Source organism: Eumetopias jubatus, unplaced genomic scaffold (assembly GCF_037043125.1).
Source record: "Eumetopias jubatus isolate StellerSeaLion01/CBP00866 unplaced genomic scaffold, mEumJub1_p1.0 scaffold_5, whole genome shotgun sequence".
NCBI lineage: Eukaryota > Metazoa > Chordata > Mammalia > Carnivora > Otariidae > Eumetopias > Eumetopias jubatus.
The window spans coordinates 96,680,193-96,701,850 of NW_028274811.1; the positions used below are offsets into that span (position 1 = coordinate 96,680,193).

General features: G+C 45.4%; 1 protein-coding gene across 6 annotated transcripts in view; it reads right to left on the reverse strand.

The window, feature by feature from the left end:
• TENM2 (teneurin transmembrane protein 2) overlaps nt 1–21,658 on the reverse strand; it is a 924,727-nt gene that overhangs the window by 209,104 nt on the left and 693,965 nt on the right. For 4 of the 6 annotated variants that reach the window (XM_028102726.2, XM_088023681.1, XM_088023679.1 and 1 more), the window contains one exon: nt 1,766–1,888. The exons of the other annotated variants lie outside the window; for them this stretch is intronic. In XM_028102726.2, coding sequence (XP_027958527.1) covers nt 1,766–1,888 — 123 coding nt within the window. The remainder of the gene's footprint in view (nt 1–1,765; nt 1,889–21,658) is intronic. 6 annotated transcript variants of the gene reach the window in all.

Sequence of the window (21,658 nt, forward strand, 5' to 3'; positions counted from 1 at the left end):
GCTGCTGACTTGGCAGATTAAAGGGCATTTATGGATCAAACAAAGCAGAGACCCCCTTAAAGCAGCGTTTTTCAAAGAGCAGCACTGTGGAACTCTTGGGCAGTATCGTTCTTCGCCGTAGGGGATGTCCTGTGTACTGCAGGATGTTTAACTGCAGCTCAGCCTCCCCCGGCTAAATGCCAGTTTCACGTCCTCTCACTGGGACACCCAAAGAAGTCTTCAGACTCTTGCCCAATGTCCCCTTGGGGCCAAACCGCGCTGCAGAGAACCACTGTCATAAAGGAAATGGGAGTTGCTGATGGTGTCAAGTACTGGAGGGGAACGGACTGCAGGAGGCCAACAGATCCGGCTCCGGGCTTTTTGGTCAGTTAAGGCAGAGCATGATCCATTAAGGCAAAATACATTCTCCATTTTTAGGTCTAGTTTTAGCTACCTGATAATGGAAGGCATATAATTTCATCCTCAGATAAAACTTTTCATGCTTCCTTAAAGGTAATTTAGTGTTATGATTAGGATAGATGAGTAAAGCGATTCTTAAAGATTAGATAAAAAGACAAAAAAAGTCACACTCGAAGCCATTAGGACAACTCCGGGGAGAATAATTTAAGTAACATTAGCATTTCAGGATGACTCACGTACACCTCTAAGGGAAGATGAATTCTGGAATCTTCTCTGTGGAAAACGACTGAGCTAAGGGAAACGCCACCATCTTGCCCAAAGATGCACAAGGCAGCAGACTTGAGTTTAAATTCGTACCAGGCCTACCTGTTTGATTTGGGGCAAGTTTCTAAAACACCCTGGGCCTCAGTTTCCCTGAGATGATTTCCCTCCCGTTAAAACTGTTGAAGTCAGGCAACGCTAAGCCTGGCACACACCAGGTGCCCAATAAACGTTACTTCCTTTCTTGTCTCTGAAATATCTCTGTGGGTATTTTCAGAAACGTGGGGGTAAACTGCCCAGATGGGCCAAGAGGCAGAGTGGAAGAGTCTGTGTTTGGAGAAGCCCTTCCATGCCATCTCTCCTGTTGGTGATTTCCGTCCTGAATTAAGCACAGCCCGCCGCGTGCCCAGCGTGCCTCGTGCGCCTTGCTGCGCCATTGACTGCTGTGGTTTTATTAACTGCCCCACGTACCCGCCACCTCCCCCCCCCCAGTCCTGTTTTCCTTCTTCCTTCTTAGCACCTTGCTAGCACCTATTTTTTTTTCCTGCAAGAATACAGTTGCTTGATTGCTTCAATAAACATTTCCATTGTCCCCTTTACCATTCGGAGAAGAGGAGCTTTGTTCCCGAGTTGTCAAAACTCTTTTCTATTCTCTCCCAAAGCGTAACAGCTCAGAATCTCTCTCTTTCATGCCAGGCAGCGCTTCCTCCCTGGGGAGGCTGCATCTCTCCTCTGGGGAGAGGGCTCTGGTCTAGTGGCATGTGTGGCCTGCCGCTCTCAGCTTTCTTGATGAGGCAGGACTTTCTCCTGCTGTTCCCGCTTGGGCCTTGGGAGGCTTTCAGGTCGCTCCACTTAGCCCAGGTATGCACACTGCACTGCGAAGGCACCGTGTCAGTTCTCAGTAACTCCAGCCAGACACAGCTAACAGACAGGAACAGCAAACAGCTTTGAACAGGGGCACCTAGAAAAGGTGAGGATTCTGTTACCCGCTTTCTTTTCCTTTTCGCGTACCTTCCAAGATTTGGACTGGAAAACCTGAGCCCGCTGGCGGGAGCTCAGAGTTTCCTCATGACCTCAAGAGGGCACGCAGCAGCTGTAACCTCACCTTTGCCTCCAGATGGCATTGTCGCCACATCATCAGTTCCTGGTAAACCGGTCCTTATCCCATTGTTAAAGGTGTGTCCATCTGCCGGCTGCAGTTGCCAATTGAGTCCGAGCAGATGCATTGCTGCAGGAGAGACAAAGTAATGACAATATGAATAGATAATTCAGCAATGCAAATGTCAAGGGGGAGGGCCAGGTGCTTTTTCCAAGTGATTGCCTTTTAAGGAAGCTGCAGTTCAAAACCTGCTTGCCCCAGGCCACTGGGATTAGCTAAATACGGAAAGCAAGGAGATCTGGGTGGTGAGGACGCCTCTCTCTGTGCCTCTGTTCACACAGCCTTGGGTGGTGGGCGGAGGAGGTAGGAGAAACCCTAGTTCAGACCTTGTGAATGGTGCTACCAAGGAGGGGGAAATGCCCCTTTGGAATCACTGTCAAGGATTCTGCTCCATCATGTGCAGCTTCTCCCACATTGTGGATGCGGTTGTTTTTAGACTGGTGGTCCGGGGGCATTGGCAAGGGTAGTTTTGCCCAAACTACTCAAAACATAAATTGGCTTCAAAACGAGGCTACCCAAACGGGACCTGTCTGCTGGTGTGACCGCCGCTACACTGGATTAGCAATGCCGCAGGTACTGTCAGACCCACCCGAAGGCTCATCTTTGCATTCCAAGCTTTCTAACCGTTTCTGCCGCCAAGTGGGTACCCTTCAGCCCACTGTGGAAAAAGCTTGGGGGTGGTGGTGGAACGGGGTCCTTTCCCGAAAATACTACAATGACACTTTCTTCTCTCTCACACCCCATACCCACACCCGCACTTTACCACAGGACGAATGAGCCAGAGCGCCAAGGCGCTATGCTAAGGAGGCAAGCCTGTTGACTCCTGCTTTACTTCCCTGTGCACTGCACCCCTCCCAACACAAACTTCCTTCCTTCCTTCCTTCCTTCCTTCCTTCCTTCCTTCCTTCCTTCCTTCCTTCCTTCCTTCCTTCCGGTCTTCCTCATCACCCTGTGCCAGCTCCCCACTTCCCAGGTGGTTTAGCAAGCTCAATTCACCCCATCTCCCATGGTTCTGGGTGAGTTGTTTTCACAAAGGAGACGTGGAGTGAAAGGCAAATCCCAAACACCTGTATTCTTTCAAAGTCCCTATCTAAGAAATACTTCATTTGCAAATAAATAAGGAGTTCATTCCCCTGCATATTGCCCATTCAAACAATATGTCTGGCATTTCAACCGGACACAGGTTGATGCTGTGGCTATGGTTCTGGCACTGCAGGAGAGAAAGGGCTGTTGACAGGGAAAGGTTCTTGAGTATGATGCAGAATGGGAGAAACAATTAACCACAGGAAACATGATTAACAATGCTTAGGAAATTGTTCACACAGCAATTAATTCTGCATGCCTACCACCACTTAAAGTCAGGCTGCATTCTATTAAGGTTAAAAACCTATCTTCAAACAATACAGCTCAGATTGATGGCCACAGATTAAGGTGCCAAGGTGTCCCTGGGTGTATGTCTGCTTTTTTCCTTACATACTTCCCCATCTCAGAACCACGTTGTTTTTTCCCCCCTATACATTACTTTGACGTGCAAGGCAACTCTTTGAGATGATAAATACTAATAAGAATAAGTGACATTTACTGTACACTTTCTGTCAAGGCAACACCTAATTTTCTCCTGCAGTTTATCCGTTATATGTGGGTCACTCACTTGAAGAGACCGGATTCTATTGCTTCAAATAATGACATATTTTCACTGTACAGAGGTCAGGAAATGAGAACTAATCGTGGCTGCTTCAAGATAACGATAGCTTCTGATTTGTAATTTACCAGGTGAAGGAAGCCAAGGAATTAGCTATTTTAAAATGATTCCTTTTTTAATGTCGCTGTTGGGTTCTTGGGGCTTGCCTGGAGCCAGCCTGCTGCTGCCGTGGAGGGGTGGCTCTTTCACGGAGGGTCTCCCCGTGTTTTAACAGGTACTGCTGGTGTGGCTGGGGCTTGGACCTAACAAAGCTCGGATTTTCTCATCTACGGAAGGAAGCGGCGGGTCTATCAGGCAAGAATGGCAACCTCCCCAGGGCCCCATCAGTGTGAAATCTCTTTTCAAAGCTGTTCCTCTCTTCTAATACCCAATCTTGGCCCTCCAAGGTGAGGAACATACTGCGGCTGTCCACTTTGAGAGAACAGCAAGCAGACAATACCCTCATCTTACTGCACAGAAAGAGGGCATTCATGAAACTGTGTTCTCTCTGTTTGCAGAGATGCTCGCCCTTCCTTTTTTGTTTTGGGTTCCATAGCATCTCTTTATTAAAAAATAAAAAAAAAGTATTCTGAGAAGAAGAAGACTAGAGATGGGGTGAGAAGGGTTAGGGTCAGAGTATACAAGTAACTGCTCAGACAGCTCCCAGAAGTGAAAAGAAAAATAAGAAAGTGAGAGGGAGATAAAAGGGGAAAAGCCAAATCTGCTGAGCACAAGCTCTGTCATCCCAGCAGAAACGAGGCAACAAAAATGAAACTCAAGTTCGGGCATATTTTCTGTTGTTGAATTGAACGTTAAGTAAATAAGTGAGAATTATATCAGGGGTATAACCACCTTCTTTTGTTTTTTTTTGGGAGGGAGGCTGAAATAGGCTTTTGTTTGTACTTTTTTTTTTTTTTCTTGATCGGCTATTCCTTCTCTCTTACTTGAGTAAGAAAATGAGAATATCTTTCTAGCCTATGGGGATGGACTAAAATGTCCTTAGGATAAAGACCCAGGGGAGCTGTGAAGTAAATGAGTTTCCTGACTAATGAGAGATCTGTTTCTTATTCTGCTACTGATTTGCTCTATGGCTGGGGCTGAGAAATCCGTCCCTCCATCCATCTCTCCTTTTACCTTCTGAAAAGGTTTCCCTTTCCAGGGGGAATAAGGGCTGCTGAGGGCCCGGGAGAACGGGAGAGGTCAAGCATCCACAACACCTCCGGAGATCTAGCAGAGGGTCTCGAATCTAGGAGGCACTCCATAAATGTTTATTAGAATAGATAATGACACATGGGAGCAGATACGGGGGGTTGGACTGCAGGACATTATACTCTCACAAACCAAAAACACATAATACAGAGGTGTGAAGGGTGGCACACAATAGGGCTGGCAGCAGTAGGGATGGGTCTGCACAGAGGAGGGTTTATCAATGCCTGCTGCAATCCCCGAACCTCTTCTCTGGCCAGCACTGTAGGAGATGCTCTACAGATACTATCTTCATCAAGATTCACGGCTTACATTCAGGTTGGTACTGTCCTAATCCCCATTTCATAGATGAAGAAACTATTGACTATGAGGTTTGATCACTGGGAGGATTTCAGAATCAGAGGAAGATTACAGTGGGAAGTGATTATCTGCTTCATATTTCACAGTGATCTGGGTACCAATTCTGGTTTGCAATGCGATCTCAGCAAACCTTGTCTCTTTCTTGAAACTCATGATCACCTCACTGTGGTTGATGAATGACCATCTTCTATATTCAGAACCCCTTCATGAAGGGGTTATATTTCCTCATCTTGTTGGATTCGGATGTGGCCACATGACCCAGCAGCACACACTCTATATGCCTTTTTGCACTCTGCCACATGGTCAGCCATGGTTCAGTCTTGAGTGAAGATAACATGGCTCAGAGCCATGGCTGACCCGTGAGAGGACACAGTGTGAGTGAAGAAATAAACTGTTAGTGTTATAGGCTGCTGGGAGTTTGGGGTTCTTTGTTTTAACAGTATGGCTGAGACTTCCCTGACTGAGATGTTCACTTACCACAGCCCCCACTCACTTACCTATGGGGTGTACGTTCCAAGACCCCCCCCCCCGCCGTGGATGCCTAAAACTGCAGACAGTACTGAACCCTACATACACACCTATGGTAAAGTTTAATCTATAAATGAGGCACAGTAAGAGATTACAATGATAGCAAATAATAAAACAGAACCATTATAAAAATATACTGTAATAAAAGTTATGTGAATGTGGTCTCTCTCTCTCTTAAAGTATCTCACTGTTCTGTCCTTGCCCCTCTTCTTGCAATGGTATGAGCCAATAAAATGTCGACATGACGAGACGAAGTGAGGTGAATGGCGCGGACACTGTGACATAGCGTTAAGCCACTACTGACCTTCTGACCGCACATCAGAAGGAGCATCATCTGCTTCCAGACCACGGCTGACCACGGATAACTGAACCTCAGAAAGCAAAACCGCAGAGAAGGACTACCGTGTAAGTAGAGTAAGACATCCCATTTTTACACAACAGGCATCTGTGCATTCATTCCTTCAAGTTATTTATTTATTCAGTCAGGATCCTTTATAAAACCCAACCAGGAAAAGTTAGGACTGCTCCGTACTTAGGGTCACTACCCTTGCTTCTATGAACAGCAACAACACAAATAGCTCTTTAAATATCATGTCATAAAATATCCAGCTGTGATCCACTTTCAGATTCAGACTTAGAGAGTCTCAAGATTTTGGGTGAACGCCAGCCTCATCAACTTACATTTTCTTCAACGAGACACCTTGGATGCAGTGGGGTGGTCCCCTCTTTCGCTCCCCACAAATGCTCTAGCAGCTCATCCCCAAAAGGTCTTGTTTAGACCATCCTAGGGTCAGAAGTGAAATGAGTTTGGGAGGTCCTCTCCTTCATGTGAGTCACCCCCACTGACAGCCAAAACGCACAATTTATCATGATTTGGCAGGCTCTGTTCCAGAGAGACCCTCAGATGGAACAAATGGGGCTCCATGGGTCAGCAAGAATGGAACGGGGAAAAGCTCCAAGTGGAAGTTCGTGTAATCCAGGTGGCAGCTGGGAAATCAGCCACTAAAAACACGATAGGCAGCCAAGGACTGCGAGTATCCCTCTGGCTAATTGGAGAAAACTTTCATCAAGCGCTGAAAATGAACCAAGGCAGGATGGACAGACCACACACAGATCCCAGACTTCAGCAAGAATAATAAACAGACCCACTTGGAGTTAGGGTGGTATTTCCTTAGTGAGGCGGCCTGTGTTTATGCCAGAGGGGCTCTAAAAGAAATACTCCAAGGGGACCAAGTGAAAATTAAGAGGGAGGGGTTGGTTGCATGTAACAGAATCCCCCAGCGACCACCGGACAGGAAATGTTAGGCCCTGAAAAGTGGCAGCTTGGAATGGGGGCTGTCTGAAATAGTAATTAGGGTATGTGTGGGCCCTGCTGGGTGCCACTTAGAACCTTCCATGTTCATTGGCTGGCAGAGGATCAACCTGACAAGAGAGTCAATCAATATGTCAGCAGCGCTTCCCAGAGAGCTGCTCAGCCCCTGCTTGTCAAAGAGGGCAAACACAGGGGCCACGGATGCTCTGTGCTTGCTGAGCAAGCCTCCAGGAGCAGGGGGTATCTTTAAAGATCAGGCTTGTCGATACATAACCGGAGGAAGAGATTGGGCTTTCCCTTTGAAAATGGAAGCCTGGAGGCCAAGCAGAGCTTAGGAAGTGGGAGGAGGGAGCCTTGCCTGCTGGGTCTTATGGCTTAGCATGCGGCCAGATTCACAAGGGCCTTAGAGATGATGGCAAAGCTCCTTCAGAGACCAGGTAGGCTGGGACTCCCTCCCCACCCCCACTGCTGCAGCAGTCAATTTAGACAACAGTGCCAGGACTCCCGTGGGAAGTGTAGCCAATTCCAAAAGTGCCACTGCTGAGAGGAGAGAACCACAGTGGAATAATCAGGGCTCAGAGGCACAAATGCTCACCCTGAACTTGCACAGGCAATCTGCAAAGACACTTTTGCAAGCAGTAGTGAAAATTAACACATGCAGATGAGCCTACTCAATGACAATGATGACAATTAACATTTATTTTGGCAATGTGCCAGGGATTGGGTTAATTATGTTAATTGCATCATTTATTCCTTACTTATCATTCAGCAAATGTTTATTGAGCACCTACTGTGTGTCAGGTGTGTTCTAGGCTCCGCGAATAAAGCAGTTAACAAAAAGAGTTCCTTGCTCTCATGGAACTTACATTCTCGTGGGAGACATAGAAACTACACACATACCAGTGAAAAGTAGAGTATGAATAGGGTTGGGGATACCAGGGCATAGGGGTGAGCAGTTGCAAGATTTTTGTTTAGATGTAGACTGGTCAAGGATGGTGTCTGTGATAGGGAACACTTGAGCCAAGGCCCAAAGGAAGTGAGAAAGCCATTCATGCTGACATCTGGGGAACTGTGTTTGAGGGTGGAGTGGGGTCAGTGGGAAAGGAGAGTGCAGGGTGGAGGGGAAGTTGGGTGGTGGAGAAGGTGGCTGGTGGGGACTGGGTGCCCCTGGAGAGATTTTGCCTTGTATCTGGGTGAGATCAGATGGTACTGGAAGATTCAAAAGAGGATGAAAGCCCACTTATTTCCATCCTCCCTCTGTGATGTGGTAATGTAATCTACCTTTTCTAGATAAGGAAACTGGAGCTTAAGGAGGTTAGTGACTTGCCCAAGATCGCACAACCAGGAACCAGGAAATCTGGAATTTAAACCCAGACATGTATAACTGCTAAGTCAGAGCTCCCAACCCCCGTACTGTCCTGCTAGTGACTTGCCCAAAAGTCCTCACTGGAGGCCATTAGGTCCTGAATTCTCTAAATGAACCACTACTTAGCCAAGACTGAACAGGGCAGTGGGCTACAGAATTACTTACTAAATATTGTTAGGGCTCACTCAGCAATAGACACCTCCCTTTGTAAGCAGTCATTAGTCCTCTAATAAATCTGTCCTTGGTCAGCGACCAGCTTGCTATTTAACTTAAAGGAATCTTGAATGTCAATAGAAAATAAATCTGTTTGGCAACCTCAGTTTGCAGTCAGGCAGGCTAACGATCAATATGCTTGGTGACTTTTTCCTTGGTCAGTTTGCTTATCATCCTTTGGGGGTATGGTAGAGTAGGGTGCTTTCTCCTCAAAGAGGAAGGGGCCTACTGCAGTGGATTAATGGTATCCTTTTTAGGAATGCTGTCAGTGCCAAATTACCTTCTGCCTAAAAGAAGAGATACAAACAAAACCATGTGGGGTAACATTCTCGGAAATGCCTTAAGTCTTAAAGGAATTAAAAAAATTTAAAGGAGTTAAAAAAAAATCCCTTTCAAACCACCACCTTGGTGAAGTGATTTTTCCTATTCCCCCCACACTGTATTGCAATACACTGAATGGACTGAATTTTCAAAGCACTGCGGGGAAGTTATGCCCACAAATCCCTTTACTAGTAATGGGATTTGTGTACCTATCTCCCAAGAATGCTCTGAAAAGTTACTTGCCTGTGTCCAACTTCCAGCTCGCAGCTTCCAAAGCGGTTGCAAAGCTCACGGGCCCAGGAATGACACAGAAGAGGAAGGGTGAGTCATAGACAGGATACGAGAGTCCTGGCAGGACCACTGGAAATGAGAGGGGGCTTTGGAGAAATACACCTGCATTCACACTTCTATCTGCACTCTCTTATCTTTTAGCCTTGACACTAAAACAGGGATTTTGTGTCTGCTTTCCTAATTTTAGTCCCTCACAAAAGCAGGGAAGCTTTCTGTCCCCTCCTGCATGTCTGCCATGAGAACAAGGTGACAGTTGCGTGAGGCAGCTCTGAGACCGGGCAGCAGTGTGTTCTCGAGACAAGAGGAATCCACATGGAGGGACCGGCGCATTAATCTATTCTCATGACAGGCTCAGGATAGTGCAGCAAGTGGGAAGTGGTACGAGATTAATCAATTCCTCTGTTTGGAGGAAACAAATGGGGCTCCTTGCAGCTTCAGGATGTATTCCACCCCCCCACCCCCCCTGCTGGTCTAACTCCTCCCCCTGGAGTCCCCTTACATCTGCTGCTGTGGTGGGTGTGCTGCAGGTGGTGACTCTGGACACCGTGGGGGTGTGGTGGCCAGTGTGCTCAGGTGACCTCTAACAACGCCCTTTGCTCTCAGCATCACCAGGCAGATCGATACGTAAGACAGACACACATGCTCACAGCCACTGTCTTTTCCTTGTGCAGAGTTACCCGGAATGTACCCTGGAGGACTGGCGATGCTGGCCAGGCGTCCCATTACCCACTGAGCCAGCTTATCCTCGGGCAGATAAACACATGCCTGGAGCCATGCGCCACACAGACCATCATTTCCCACCCAGACTACCCCTTTCCTGCTGCTATTTTTCCCAGGAAAAAAATAAATTAAAAGCCTTTCTTTCTCTAAGAAAGGACCCATGTGATCAACATACCTTTAGAGAATGATAATATCGGTAGGTTTTATTCAGCAAATAAATCATGGTCTTGGATTTTAAGAGCTTTTGTGATAGCAAAACACAGCCCCACAATCCACACACATACACCTAAGCACATCTTTCTTCTCCCTCCGAAGCTTGTCATTCAGTGTTGACAACCCAAACAATATTTGTCTTTTTTTAAAGAGCGGCAACCAGCAGCCCTATTGAAGAGGGGGCCAGTCCGAAAGACTACTTACTACAAAGGAAAGGCAATGAGGGCTGCACGCGGTATGTGGCCACTAGAATCATAGGAAGCAGACGTTATGAATGTTTTAGAGGATAAGATGTCATATCGATTGGTAGATGTGCAATGTGTGCTGGAACAAAGAGGGGGAACTCTCCCGTGAAAAATAGGCTTTGCAAAAAGCAGTGGGGCGGGGGGTCAGGGAGGTGGCAATTAGGGCACTGGCCATACTCCTAGGGCATGTTGCTTCCCTTGGCTGCAGCAAAGGAGGAAAGGCGCGTCTGGATTCATTTCCCTTCCTGAGTCCCGGGCAGCCCCCATCAGACTGCTTCCAGTGAGCCCTCTGATGGAACTCTGGAGTCTCTTGCCAAGCAGCCTGAAACCGGCAGCAAAGCGAGGGGTGCCTTAGGAAAAGGGGAAAGGAGGAACCATCTTCCTATCCTGGGTCTTTGAGAGAACAGACTCATTCCCATCAGGGTTCAAATTCCCATGCCACTACTCATAAGCGGATGACCTTGTGCAAACGAATTGACCTCTCTGAGCTTCAACTTTCCTTAGCTAGAACAAAAAGTTAACATTTTCGGAAAGTACTGGCTCGGTGTCTAACATTGGGTGAAGAACTTTACATGCAGAGCGCCTGGGTGGCTCAGATGGTTAAGTGTTTCCCTTCAGCTCAGGTTATGATCCCAGGGTCCTGGGATCAAGTCCCACATCGGGCTCCCTGCTCAGCAGGGAGCCTGCTTCTCCCTCTCCCGCTCCCCCTGCTTGTGCTCTCTCTGTGTCAAATAAATAACATCTTTAAAAAAAAAAGAAGAAGAACTTTACACATATTATCTTATTTGCCCTTTGCAATAAGCCTAGAGTAGTTACTATTATTATTCCCATTTTATAGCTGAGACATTGGAGGCAGTATGGGAAATTCACCCATATAGATAGGGCTGGTAGGTGGGGCAGCTGGTTATAGAACCAAATGTGCACTTTCAGCCACTCTAATTATGTCACTATGGGAAGAGGGGTGATCAAACAGACCTTATGGGGGTGTTGTCCGTATAAAGGAGGCAGGAATCTGGCAGTATTGAACACATAGGAGGCACTCAAGAAATGTGTCTCACTTTTTGCTGGGTCTTGGGTCATTTTGTCATTACAATGACAGCCATGGTGGCTAACATTTAATTGAGCCTTTAGTGTGTGCCAGGCACCAATTTTATCTGTTGTGTCTATTCATTTCCTGTTTTGCAGATGAAGACATTGAGGCTCCGAGAGCTGGAGTAACAGGCAACTGGTAAGTGGTAGAGGTATGACTTGAACTTGAGTGTGACACCTAACGCTGGAGCACTGCACCATTCCAGCTCATAGCAGGACAAGCACCAGTGAAGACTGGGGATGTATATTCATCTAGATATTCTTCCCCCATCTGCCTGACTCCCCTTTCAGAGAAACTTTTTTGGCTTCTTTTTCTGCATCACATCAGAATGGCAGAGCAAAAGTCATTATGGGCTCAAAGGTCATCTGGTCTGGCCTTGTACAGATGGTGACCTTGAGCCTCACTTAGGTGAAATGACTTGCCCAGGCTCAAGACAACCACTGACTGGCTAAGCCAGGATTTGAACCTTGGTCTCCTGACTGATGCTCTCCCTGCTGTCGTCTTCCCTCTCTTTAAAGACAGAGAATTCTGAGGTCTATGTGCAATGCAATGCCTTATCAGAGAAAATGAGGGGACTGTAGCGAAGCCTCTTCTCTCCCCCATTTAAGGTTTTTATTACTCCTGTTTGCTAACGGTGAGCAAAAATAACCTGTTTATAAACTAGTCAACAAAAGGGGCATCATGATCCTTCCTGATCCTGACTTCATTACATTGGGTTTCTATGACAAATTACTTCTACTGCAAAAGCTCATTCACAACAAGAATCTAAAATCACCATTTTTCTAATTCCACCTGGTCCAATGACGCCATGGTCGATATAGACACGGCTCCCTCCTGCACGTGAACCTGGCAATATTTCAGGAGTGAGAAATGAGTTAAAGAAATAAGGATGCTGAGCAAATCCTGTATGTAATTCTCATGTCAATTTGGTCATTTGTTCAGCAAAGCCAAATTAGGCACACGGGGAATCTGCCAGTGTTCCTTTCAATTTTTAATTTTTGACATGGTTCTCTCAAGGATTTTTTTTTAACTCAGAAATAAGAAATCTTGTATTAGCAAATTGGGCTTGATCTTTCTCTTAACTGGTTTTTTAGTCAAGTGGATTTTACATGTCTAACAAGAAACATTTTACACTTGATTCTAATGGAAAGAAACATTGCATTAAAAAATTAGTTCTATCTCTCAGAGCCTGATGACATAGTAGGAAATAAAAATCCCAGGAATACAGTAGTCCTGGTCCTCTGAAATATTGAACATCAACACGGTCAACTTCTTACTGAGAGCGAGCTTGTCTGGAAGAAAAAAAAAGGATACTTCCTTTTTGGAATGCAAGTCACCTGTATCCATAAAAAGAGAACCACATTTTCATCTGCAATTAGATAAATGACACAATTAGATTTATTTTGAGTTTGTGACAATTTACTTAATAGAGCTAATTTCAAGGGTTTTATGTGACACTCAAGTCCCACACATCTCTTTGCTGCTAAAGGTACATATTTCTCTCATCAGGTAGCAACACTGTAACTGCTGTGGCACTTTTGGCTTATACAAAAGCACTGTGATGACAGCAGAAAGACATTCGACATTGTTCATTATTAACCTCTCTCCTCTCTTTGGCTTGTGGGCCCTCCCCGCCCCGATCTCTGGAAGATCCCAAACCAGGTATAACCCAATTCACCTACAGGTAGGGGCTGGCGTCTCCTCTCATACCAGCCCGGGAAAGAGATTCTCCCTGACCTGCATGTTCAGAGCTCAAGTAAGGTGAACACATTCATGAAGTTCCCCCACCTGTTTTTATTACTTAGCTCTTCCCCTACTGGTCTTACCTGATTTCAGCTGATCTTTAATACAGGATACTAATGAGGTAGGTATTTTATTATCCCTATTTTACAGATAAAGCGACTGAGGCTTGGTGCAGATACGCGACATGTCCAGGGTCGAGAGGTGTCCGTTGTTGCGTTGTAAACATTTTGTTAAATCTGGCTACTCTACTGAGTTCCCATGGTTAGGGCTAATTCTCAGAGACACTGCTGTCCTTCTGCAGCCCCAGGAATAGCCTCATAACCAGTGTCCTCAGATCCTCTGAGCTTTGCTCTAGAACTGTCGGAAAGAATCATTCAAGGGAACCAGAGTTGGGTCTCACCCCTGAACTTCTCTGGTTCTCGACTCAGAATGTCATTTGCATTCTGCTTCTGGTCCAACAGAAATAGAACATAAGCCACATATGTCATTTAAAATTTTCTAGTAACCACATTAAGAAGTAAAAACAAATTTAATACTATGTTTGGTCACCCAGTATATCCAAAATATTATCAGTTCAATATATATCCAACCTAATAATCATTAATGAGGTATTTTACTTTCTTTCTTTCTTTTTTTTTTTTTTTGCACTATGTCTTCTAAATCTGGTTTGTGTTTTATACTGAGGGCCTATCCCAACACAGATGCTAAATCTTCAATGGTTAAAATGAAATGTGGTCCTTCCAAAACAATAAAAGTGTGTTAAGTAGAAAAATATTTTCTACTGCTTTAGTTTCAAAATTTAAATTAATTACAACTAAATAAAATGAAAACATTCAGTTCTTCAGTCGCTCTGTGCAGTACTTTCAACTGCTCAGTAGCCACATGTGGCTACTAGACAGAGTAGTTCTAGACTACTGTGGCTTAGTAGGATTCTCCTAGGCTCATCTCCTCCTCTGTGCTCCCAGCATATTTTGTATCCACATGTCTCACAGCATTTATGGCTTTAGATGATAATGTCTTATTTACTGATCAACCTACTTCTCCCTGCACCAACCTCTGGGCAGGGAGCACCTTGGCGGGGGAGAGTGAATCTTTATCCCTCTGTTTTGAATTTGCCCCAGCAACCAGCAACCAGGTCTAAACACTGGTGTTCAAGAACTATTTCCTGAATGGAACAATGGTTTGAAAACTTGTGTTTAAAAACATCCAATTAACCAAGGTCTTACAGTGTGCCAGGATGAGAGGAATAATGGTAATAGTACTAATCAATACCTATGGCATTCTTGTGCTGTGCCAGGCTCTCGATGGCCACCTGCTTTTGAGGCATTTCTCATTTGATCACTACCCCCTGCCCTCAATCACCTTTGGAAGTAGGAATTATTATTACCATTTACCAGATTAGGAAACTGAGGCTTAGAGAGATACCTTGCCCACTCTCACACAGCTGCTAAGTGCCAGAGCCAGGCATGCACAGATGGTTCACAGACCCCTACTGGGGTCTCCCTCACCTCAGTCTTTAAGGACCACGTTCACGATTCTTACTAAATCTGAGCTCCCCGCATATGATCACTTCCTTACCACATTAAAAAATCTAATCCATTTTGCCTCATCCCAAAATAATATCTGTGAAATAAAACACTTGATGTATTAGTTATAAGGCTTTGTGATACATTAAAGTAAACATAACTACTGAAATCAAGCCATTTACTCACATGCCACCCAAGGTCATCAGCTGTGCATGCTGCTAGTGGTATGCCTACCGTATTTGGGGAAATGAGAACTTACAACATTTGTCTTTCCGTCCCCATATAGCAAGCATTACTTGTGTTTTCTGTCCTCTACGGTGGTCTAACAGAGGAGTAGATATAGAGGAGCAGGCTGGAAAGAAGGTTCCCCATGCCTGTCTTGTATTTCCAGCTGTATAAAAGCAAAATATAAGCAAAACATAAGGCCTAACCTCCCACCCCTTCCACTTTGTGGATTTTTCTTCACTTCTTCAGGGCTGGAGGATCAAACATTGCTCCAAAGAGGCTGCATCCATGGGGTCAGTCTTTCCTGCTGAGAGCTCTCCTGTCTTAGGCTAGGTGATGCCAAGAGAGTCTGGCATCTGTTAGAATCCAAGAACCCCACCCTCCCCACCTGCCTTCTACCCAGTCCTGTGGGGGAAGGGTCTCTGTAGCCCACACCACCACAGATGTGTTCTTGGGCATCACAGCTTCTACTTCATTCATAAATTCACCAGCAGTCGTTGAGCACCTACTTACTATTACCTCAGATACTGCAAACCCTCAAAGCAATTTTCAGTAACAGCCAACACTAATGCAATGTTACTGTATGCTAGACGCTGTTCTAAAAACTTCAAATATGTAGACATGAAATTCTCATTTTTGGTAGATCAAATATTGTTAGAATATCAGTAACTTCACATGGTCTAATTTAAATATATTAATCACTTAATACAACAGCTCTAGAGACAAATGCTTTCATTATACCTGTTTATAGCTGAAGAAACTATGGGAGAGAGATTGAGTAACTGGCTTAAGGTCATTCTGTCAACAGTGGGAGAGCTGGGCTTTGAACTTGGGGACTGTGGCTCAGAGCTCTTAACTGCAATGCTTTCTGCCTCTTCTATAACAAGTGTCAAAAAAAAATTTTTTTTTTGTCTTGTACCTGAGGGCTGGACTCTACATTTCAGCATGTTGGGTAAAGCATATTTTTGTGGAAACAAGAGAGCATGATGGTTAGAGTAGCTTTGGAAACAGGCAGACCTGACTTCAAATCCATATCTAGGCCCTGGCCCTCAGTCTCTGGGAATCTCTGGGAAAGTATGCTTTTTGTGTTTTGATCTCTCAGACCCTCAGTTTCTTGATCTGCCAAATGGGAATGTTAAAACTCCCTCCCTTACAGGGGGTTGTCCCACTAAATGAAACCAAGCACGCAAAGCACTTAGCTCAGCTGGACACAGAGTTAAGAGCTCAACCAGCAACAGTGGTTCTATGGACTGGTCAGAAATAACATTGTCCACCTGGAGACAAGTATCTTTCAGATTCCAAATCGTTAGGTTACAAGCAAATAGGCCATTCCTAAATTGGAGATGGCCTGCATTCTGAATTAAAATTATAGAATCCTGTGTAGAAAAACAGGGATCATGTCCTCCAGGCTCATTTTACAGAAGAGGTTCCAGAGACGCAGAGGGGTTAAATACCTCAGCAGGGAGGCCACGCATCATTTTTGAGAAGCCCAGATCCCCGATCTGATTCGCTTCCACCTTACTGCACTGACTTGAAGCTGTCCTTTTGGAGTGATGCTTTAAAGAGGAGCCTCAGACCTGCTGACCTGAATCACGGATTTCGTGCACCTGTGATGTCACTGGCAACACCAACCAGTGGTTGGGAGGTGCAGTAGGGGTGGGAAAGGGAATTCTTAATCATTTCCACCAACCTTCTCCAAAGCAACCACGGATATACAGTCTAAGTAAAAACTGTGTGTTTCCTATGCAAATAGAGCTTCCAGAAAAGCCCCAAACCTCCCTTTCTCTACTGAGATTGCCACCTTGAATCCTCTGTTAATATTCCAGAGAGCCACTGCATAAAAACACATTAAATGTCAATATTTTCTGCATTTAACCTGATATCTGCAAATTCAGGGTGCTCATGTAATGAGCCTTGACACCGTAACAGGACAAAGGCTTGTGTCTTGTGGGAGAGCTGTGTTAATAAGCGCTTCCTAATTTATTCTGTGCCCGGTGCTGAGCTAGGCTCTGGGGATGCAGGGATGACTAAGACACTGCTGCCCTCAAAAAGCTCACAGTCCAGGCCAGGGGTTTCGGGCTGTGGTTCCCAGACCGGGCACCATCCTCATCCCCTGAGAACTTGTTAGAAATGCAAATTATCGGGCCCCATTCCAGACCTGCAAATCAGAAACTCCAGCAGGGGTGGGGCCCAGGTATCTATGGATCAAGAGCCTTGTCAGTGATTCTGATGAATGCTCAGGTCTGAGCACTACTGGTCTTGTGTGAAGTAAGGCTGACAGCAATTAGGGAGAAGGAAACTGAAGGGAAGGAACAAGCTCCCCTTGTTTAGTTCCATAAGCGTGGAGAAAGTAAGCGAGCCCAGACCCCTTTCTCCAGGTGTACTAGGTCTCTGCCCACACGGGCAGGATGTCAGAGACAGTCCAGGAGACGTCATATGGAAAAGAGACATCCAAGCCAGGATGGAAAGATGGAAAAAATGCCAGACCCAGACCTGGGCCAAAGCGAAATGGTAAAGCAGGTACCTTCTTAGCATGTCTTCTTAGCATGTCTGCCCCCCTCCCAGCACCTGCTCTGTATCTGTTCTGCCTGCCCAAGGTGACCAGTTATCAGAGAGACTCACGGCCACCTCCCAGCTCAGCAGGGCCACTTGTGCTAATGCCTTCCCACCACACTGGCAGGTTCCTGGACTCCCATTCGATTCTCTCAGAGCTGTGCTTCCCAAACTATCAGCCACTTCAATAAAACTTAAATCTGTTGGAACTTGATAGATGGATTCATCCACAGCCCTCCCTACAACAACTGCACATTTTCTACCATTGATGGATGTGCAATTACAGAGGAGATTAATGATTTCAGCCAAACGTATAAACTCTAAGGGTGGACATTTTGGGCATGATGCCACTTAGGGCAGGGGAGATATTTCTAGAGAGCAGGTATTTTGGACAGCAGGTCTGAGATGGCAAGCAGGGCAGGCACCCCCCTCCACTCACCGGTCAGCCCTGGCTTGGGGTGCTGACAAGTGGCAGATGGGCCTTGGGGGATCTCTGCTCTGTTTGGCAGGACGACTGCATCCCCTTCCCTGCTATCAGGCACAGAGCCACCCAAAACCAGATGATCCACAGGCTAGCAGTGGTGGGGGGCATCTTATTGTAAATACCTGTCCATAAGCACTCCCAGGGCAAAGTGCTTTTTGTCTATAGTCTATGATGCTGAACTCAGGAGGTTGAGTTATGTATTAGCTTTGGACCATTAGGGATTAGCTTGACCTGGCTTGAGTAGAAAAGGGAAATTACTAGAAGGCTGTGAAGATAGCTCATAGAAGTAAAGGAGTAGCTGGCCAGTCAAGCCCTGTCTTTATTCTCTGTCAATGGGCTTTCTCCATGAGGTGGGGACAATGGCCATAAACAATGCCAGATTCCTATCCCCACGCCCTTGGACCACCAAAGAAAAGAACACTTCATTTTTACAAATTCACTTATAGACATCCTAGGCAAGGACTCTGGTGATCCTGGCTGGGGGTCACCACCTTGCTTGGGCCAGTCACTGTGGCCAGCAAGGAAAGATAATACTGTGGACTCTGGGGGCAAGGTCTGACTTTTTTTTTTTTTTAAGATTTTTATTTATTTATCAGAGAGAGAGAGACAGAGGCAGGCAGAGGGAGAAACAGGCTCCCTGCTCAGCAAGGAGCCCAATGCGGGACTCGATCCCAGGACCCTGGGATCATGACCTGAGCCGAAGACAGACGCTTAACCCACTGAGCCACCAGGCATCCCAGGCAAGGTCTGACTTGACGAAGACGTGAAGAGTTGTGAGTACAGACCTAGCTGCCAAGCAAAGTTGCCAGATTCAGCCAATAAAAATACAAGATGCCACTTAAATTTGAATTTCCCATGGAATATTTGGGACACACTTCAACTAAAAGCATTATTTGTTATTGGTGTGACACTCAAATTCACCTGGGCATCCCACATTGAATCTGCCAACCCTGTCACCAAGGGAACTGATATGAGTCACTCAGGTTCCCCATGTTGTGTCTACCACAAGTTGTTTAACACCATGAAGAGGTACAGAGTTCTTTCCAGAGGAAAACACTGTCCATGCCCAGAGGGACCCCTGAGACCCTTCTCCACCATGTGCTGGGATGGCTCTCTGCCCAGATGAGAATCTGTATAGGCAACTAAACTTTCCACAAAGTGTCAAAACTGCCCGGCTGTTCGCTCTGTATAGTACAAGGGATTCCTGGGTGGGACTTAAGGAATTTATAAAAAAATTCAACTAGGATCAAATTGTGATTCCACTCTTGCCCAAGCTCCTGGAGACATGTGATATTGAGAGAGTCAGCGTGAGGCTAACTCGCCGGTCGGTGCCCATCTCTGAGGCTGGGTGTTGGTTCCCTCCTCTTGGCAGCCTCACTGCAACCAGTTTGCAAGGCCTGCTCCTCCTCAGTCTTGGCTAAACATCTGGAACCTAAAGATCTCTGCAAGCTCCATTTTTGCTGGCAGTGTTGATTCCTATAAATATTTACTAAACTTGCTCTGCAGTCAAGGCACAGCCATTTTTTCTCTTCCTTCTGGAAGGAAGTTTATTACACAAAGTAATAGGTGATGTCTTCTTGCTACCACATAAATCTGCTATAGTACCTGTGTGTTGAACTTCTTAGACAGCAAGAACAAACAGTTGTTACTGAAACATTCCACACGGAGGAAAACAATAAACCAGAAGCAAATGCAACACAACAAACAAAACTTAGAGATTTATTCTCTGCTAAAATATTTAACAAAAGATGGAGCCCTCCAAAGCTGAGGTTCTGTTATATTTCCTAAAGTAGGAAAACCAAATGGTTCAATTTTATTTTTCTTTAGAAAACACTTTCTTATTCTGGTGACCAGGAGTGAATTTTGCGGCACCAAGTATCTGAGAAAGAACTCAGACCTAGGGGGTACATACCCAACCAAGCTCAGATTTAGGACACACAAAGCTAGTGCAGGGGCAAGGGCAGTTCTAGGAAAGATGTAGAGCTAGGCAACTTTTCCTTTGTGTTCTCCAATCTGGTAACAGAAGTGATGGTGCCTGAAAAACTTTGGGTAAATTATATGACAGCTTTAGTGAAGTAAAAAGCCAATCTAGTGGCCTCTCAGCAGCAGCATGTTTGGACTTAAGGAGAAGGCTGTATTTCTTTTTTCTGGGAAAGCCCCATGCACTTAGGATAAACTCCTTAATGAAGTGCCAATGATCTCAGAGTTGACCTTCAACGTCCTTTCCACACAGCCTGTGCTTCATACCATGATCAGGAGCCAAATCTCATTGGGTGAGAGTGACTTGGCTCTCTATAGTCTTTCTGGGAAATGTGCTTCAGGGTCATCTCACGTGTGTGCACGTGTGTGTGTGCACACTCGTGTGCTCATGTGCATGTGGTGTAGTTAATTTCCTGGCGAGTGCACATGGGACTACTTTGTCCATGGGAGGGATTATTTTTATAAGTGGCTTTAGCTAATTAGTTTATTTTTGCTGAGATGGTCCCATCCTATACTCCTAATTTGATATCCTTATTTCATATAGAAACTGGAAGCTTGATTGACCCTTGAATGGATGCTGAGTGGTTCTATTTGGATATACTGCTGTACATTCTGGTAAGGTAATGATTAAGAATGTCTGGTTCACTATTGTACACCCAGGACCTAGCATAGTAAAAAGTCTTATTTAGCTCCTTCCTTTGCCAAACACTGTGCCAAGGGCTTTTTAAGAATGATCTCATTTAATCTTTACAAAACCCCTGTAAGACAAGAACTAATATTGTGCCCATTTTATAAGGAGGAAGCCAAGTCATAGGGAGAGGCTAAGTATCCTGCCTGTGCTCTCGTAGCTAGTAAGCAGAAAAACCGGGATTTGATCTTGAGCAGTCCGGATTCTGAAGCCTGTGCTCTTACTTGGCAACAGAAAATACTCGTTTTATAAATTAATGAATAAGCGGACGACTACTAAGTATAAGATTAAAGGGTTTGGTGACAAAACCTTGGTTTTTACCCTTAGTTGTCAGACCCAGAATTCACATAAAATTCTCTAAAAGTACTGTCCATTTCTGCATTTATCCTTCTGACTCAAGTCTGTGACCTTCCATATCCGTTGCTGCTCTCTCTGACTTCACCCTCCAGAATGTGCGTTATTCTTACAGTTCTATTACATGAACTCCCTGTTACGGGACTGCTGATTGCTCATCCCTGTGTCGGCGGATAAGTGTTTAGGGGGACACCGCTCCTGAATGCTTTTTGCATTTCCAGAGGGGTCCTCGGCATTCAAAGGAACTGTAGGCCAAACCCCCTGACGAAAGGACAAGCTTCTTGTTACTGTAGCTACCCCGCACTGATCCAGAAGAGGTCTAACTGAGTTCACACCATGAAAAGAGCCAAGAAATATAAAAGATCCAAACTGTAATCATTCTCCAGATAACTCCACAGACCACTCTGATTTAGGAGATTTTTTTTTTTTTTCTCAGTTTACTAATCCACTCCCCATCACAGCCTGGGGAGGGGAGTATCATACCCTCTGAGCTAAGGTGGGAGCTGTCTCAAACTGGGAGATCAAATCCGAACCTCAAGACTCACTGGCTAATTAAGCCTTCATTGCTGGATAATGCTACTCATTGTGGCAGTTATTTTAGTTTAAACAACTTCTGGGTGGTCTCTTCATGTTCAAAAACTTGCCTCCATCTTTTCATGTGTAATTTATACAAAGAAGTCTTGAATGGTGGAATTTCTGCCAATCTATAGGACACGTGCTTCTCAATTCTATACCAAAAA